The 4,422-nt window shown below is 38.5% G+C and overlaps 1 protein-coding gene across 1 annotated transcript; it reads left to right on the top strand.

Moving 5' to 3' along the window:
* Window positions 1-1,899: 1,899 nt before the first annotated feature.
* Window positions 1,900-3,914, top strand: LOC141827209 (DEAD-box ATP-dependent RNA helicase 36-like). Its single transcript, XM_074714448.1, has 4 exons — window positions 1,900-2,108; window positions 3,326-3,529; window positions 3,612-3,693; window positions 3,813-3,914. The coding sequence occupies exons 1-4, from the start codon at window positions 1,900-1,902 to the stop codon at window positions 3,912-3,914; spliced, it is 597 nt and encodes a 198-aa protein (XP_074570549.1).
* Window positions 3,915-4,422: the final 508 nt, after the last annotated feature.

Below are 4,422 nucleotides of genomic sequence, written 5' to 3' on the forward strand. Positions count from 1 at the left end.
CTGACAGAACTCCATGTTAGGAAGTATACTGAAAAGACTAGCTCTTTTGTATATAAACATTTATGAAATAAAGTATCATGTTTTGGTCAAATGATTGCAATAGTGTATTTTGCAATAAAGTCCTCTTAATTTACATTGTAGATAACTTGGTGTCTGTGAGACACAGAAGACCATGATTATCGGTCCCTTGTGAATTATAAAACTAAGGCTCACAACCAAGATGACTTTGGACAAACCATCGGGAACGGTTGTAGTGTAATTCGGTGACTGTCTGTCTTGACTGTAGAATTACACTAGTGCACTTTGTGTGTATTGAGTAGGACCATTGAGGTTGTTCGATTTACCACTACAACAAAAATGACTTTCCGCAGTGCGTCATCCGCAGCGCACATTATAGGCGCGCCGTTAATAGTTGCTTTGACGGCGCGCCCAATAAAATGCGCTGCAGATAATATCATATTTTTATCAACCGCAGCGCGCAACAATAATACGCTGTTAAAAATACTTTTAACAGCGCACATTGTGCGCCGTTAAAAATAATTTTGACAGCGCATATTGTGCGCCGTTAAAAGTATTTTTAACAGCGTACAATATGCGCTGTTAAAAATTTATATTGACAGCGTACAATGTCCGCTGTTAAAAATTTATAAATTATAATAGTAATTATAGTAATTTTAATTTCTTTTAAAAAAACTCCTAAATTCCTCCCTCGCTGCCCTAATCGCGCGATTTAGCAAAATCCCGCGTGCTCATACTCCTCCCTCGCGCGATATTAGCCAAACCGAAGCTCATGGCGGCGCTGATGGAGATGGATCGCCGAATCCCGGGCTCGATCTGGTAATGAACGAACACGAGGTAGAAGAAGGGGAGGAAAAACGCCGCTGCGGCGGGGACAACAACGCCAAGCTTCGGCGGAGCCAAGGGCGGGTCTTCTGCCTCCCTCTGCTTTGCTCTGCGCCGGTCGCCTCTCCCTCTCGTCGCCCTCGTCGCCGCCGTCGCCGCCCCATCGCCGTCGATCTCAGCTCGCAGTTCTGCGAGAGAGCTGACGACGCCGTCGCCTCTCCTCGTCGCGAGAGAGCTTGCGGGTTTCTGTTTTGTCAGGATTCCTTTTTGTTTAAGTTCCTTGCGGGTTTCTGTTTTCTCGATTTTCTTTTGGTTTGTTTTTCTCATCCGGTTGTCTGCCTTCTCCTCTATCGAAAGTCTGTTTTGTTGCGATTTCGCGCTGAATGTGTGCTTCTTTGATGAAAAAGAAGGAAAATTTTCGTAGCCACTGTCGCATCTCGTCGCCGCCGTCGCCGTCCCCATCTCGTCCGCGCATCAACTACAAGCGCCGAGCTTTGAGGTTGAGCAGAGCACCATTAAATTTTTTATTTCTAACTTAAGTTAGCATGACTAGCTGTCTTGGAAAGAATTTCAGTTTGAGTCGCTGCAATGAGTTGAAACCTAGTAGGGAGATAAAATTTCATTTTTTCCTTCTTGCCCCAACTATTTAGTAATCTTGGTCTTATCAACTTATGACCTACGTTTACATGGTAACTCTTTAGAAAGATATGTTCATTTGATTTTTTTGAGAAGCATCATAAAAACAAAGTATGTGATTGTCTGGTGGAGATGTGAACAAAAGTATGACTGGAAATTGTTTTTTTTCTCTTGCGTTAAACAAAGCTTCTCATCCTTTGTATGTTTAGTTTGTTAAAACTTCTATATCACTTCTTATTGTCTGCTTTCTGAGCATTAAAGTTTCAAGATTTATGATATTTATGTGTCTTATTTCTTCTCTTTCAGTTTCTAGTTTTGGACGAGGCAGACCGAGTATTGGATGTTGGCTTTGAGGAGGAACTTCGGGTTATATTTAAATTTCTGCCTAAGAGTCGGTGAACACTTTTGTTTTCTGCAACTATGACCAGTAATTTACAGGCCTTGCTTCAAATATCTGGAAATAGGTCATACTTTTACGAGGGATATGAAAGATTTAAAACAGTTGATTCTTTAGAACAACAGTTTGTTATCACTCCCAAGAATCTTAAGGATGTGTACCTGTTTCACATTTTGTCGAGAATGGAGGAGAGAAATATCCGATCAGTCATGGTATTTGTTTCCACTTGCAGGTATGTTTGTAGTTGGACGTTTTGATCAGAATAGTCTTTCATTTGGTATATTGTAATTGTTCATCTAATCTTGAAAACTGGAGATACATCTTATGTTGGTTTTGTTATGATGTGAAATCAATTCAAGTGAAACATGAATGTGTTAATATTCACTAAGATATGGAAGCTAATTTAACATTATTTAATTGATTATATATTCTAAAATGTCTTATACTAACTTTCATGGTAATCTATAATTTGCTTTTCTAAAGTAGTTTTCGCTTCCGTGCCAGCATTTGGAGAATATCTTTAGGAAGGTGGGGCTTTGATAAAGTATTCTTTTGAGTATACACTTCCCAACACCCCACTTGCACTCAAAGATGCTTTAAAAGTGCTCTCAAACACACCTAAGTAATGCATATGCAATGCACCTAGTGATTTCAAAAACATTTTGTTCTTCTATTTTGCTTCATTCATTTTCTGTTGTCTATTTAAAGCACTACAATCATTGGGAAATAGGAATATATCTTAATATGGTTATTTTGGTAACAAACAATGTGATAAAATCTGATGCTATATTATTTAAGACAATACTTCACTTACCCATAATGCTTTTCAATATCTTCACTATTTCATTCCTTAGCAACAGTTTGTATTCATCAAAGATAATCTTCTAGTTTCGATGTTATTACCAGCATTGCTGCCTCTGGCTTTTTACTGGTTATCATGAAAGTGTTTCCCTGAAAATGGAGCAATGACTATCTGTCAGGCCTATACAAGCACTAGAATTTGTTCATCTGGTAGACATAGTACATCTGAGCATCAAAGAAAATTTCTTATACCATTTAAGAACTTGACATTGCTTATTATATAATTTTACTCACGCATCAATTGGAAATTTTTTGCGAACATAATTTATTATATCCATACCTTTATGGGTTAAAGCCTTTTATGTGTTTTAGAAGATACATAGTAGGACTGAGCACTAGAGTCCATTCATCTGGTAGACATACTCGGACTGTGCATCAAATAGACTTTCATATACTATCTATCAACATGAAATTGTTTATTTATGGATTCTCTTTCCCATCAGTTGGCATTTTTTTTGCAAACAATAACCTATCGTATCTCTCCTGTTTGGCTTGAAGCACTTTATGTATTTTGGAAGAGACATCTAATGCGAGAATCCTTCTTTTTTAAGCTAGGGACACTATTAACTCTTGGTTATGTGCATGCAGAAGTTGTCACCTTCTGAGTGTGCTCCTGGAAGAATTGGACCAGTCCGCAGTGGCTCTGCACTCTCACAAGGCCCAAAAACTGAGACTTTCTGCATTAAGTCAGTTTAAATCTGGTCAAGTTCCTATTTTGCTTGCCACTGATGTAGCAAGCCGTGGTTTGGATATTCCAACAGTTGATCTCATAATCAACTATGACATTCCCAAGTAGATGAACAAACTTTAGATTTTCTTGGATCCTCTAACTGTTTGATGTCATTCCTACTTATTGGTATTTTCAATTCTGAAGGTATGCAAGGGACTATGTTCATCGTGTTGGACGAACTGCAAGAGCAGGCAAAGGAGGACTTTCTATAAGCTTTGTCACCGAGGTCTGGCATCATGATCATGAAATCATCATCACCTGTATTATGAATTGCTGATTATTAACCACAAAACATTTAACTAATGATTTACTATTGCAACTATGATTTTTATTTCTACCACATAGAATTCACTGTTGAGTACAAGCTTAATGGACAAGAACAAGGACACGAGTTCTCTCAATCAAGCACTGTCGAGGAAGGTGGATTTATGGATTTCGACAAGTTAATTGCTTCTCCAGATATGATGCCCAAGTGATATATTATGCAAATGACTCTTGTTACTACTGGTAAAAGATGTGGACTAATACTTTTGTATACAACACTATTTTGATGTACCCTAAAGAAAAGGGATAAGATTGAGGAACAAATTATTTTCATGGGTGAAAAAAATGTGAATGTTATATATAATTGTTGGATTATAAATGTGTAATTTTATATGGTATTTGTGTGTGGTATTTATGTTATTAATTATTTGATTTTGAGTTTATAATTGTGATTTGAATGGTTTAATTATTTTATTTTATCCATAGCGCACATTGCGCGCTGCGATTGATCACATTCGCAGCGTACATTGCGCGCTGCGATTGATCACATTCGCAGCGTACATTGCGTGCTGTGGAAGCTCACATCCGCGGCGCGCATTGCGCGCTGCGGAAGCTCACATCCGCAGCGCGCATTGTGCGCTGCGGATGCGATCATCCGCGGTGTACATTGCGCGCTGCGGATGCCTAATGA

The sequence above is a fragment of the Curcuma longa genome, chromosome 4 (assembly GCF_044706935.1).
Source record: "Curcuma longa cultivar G26 ecotype Majalengka, Jawa Barat chromosome 4, ITB_CL_G26_1.1, whole genome shotgun sequence".
NCBI lineage: Eukaryota > Viridiplantae > Streptophyta > Magnoliopsida > Zingiberales > Zingiberaceae > Curcuma > Curcuma longa.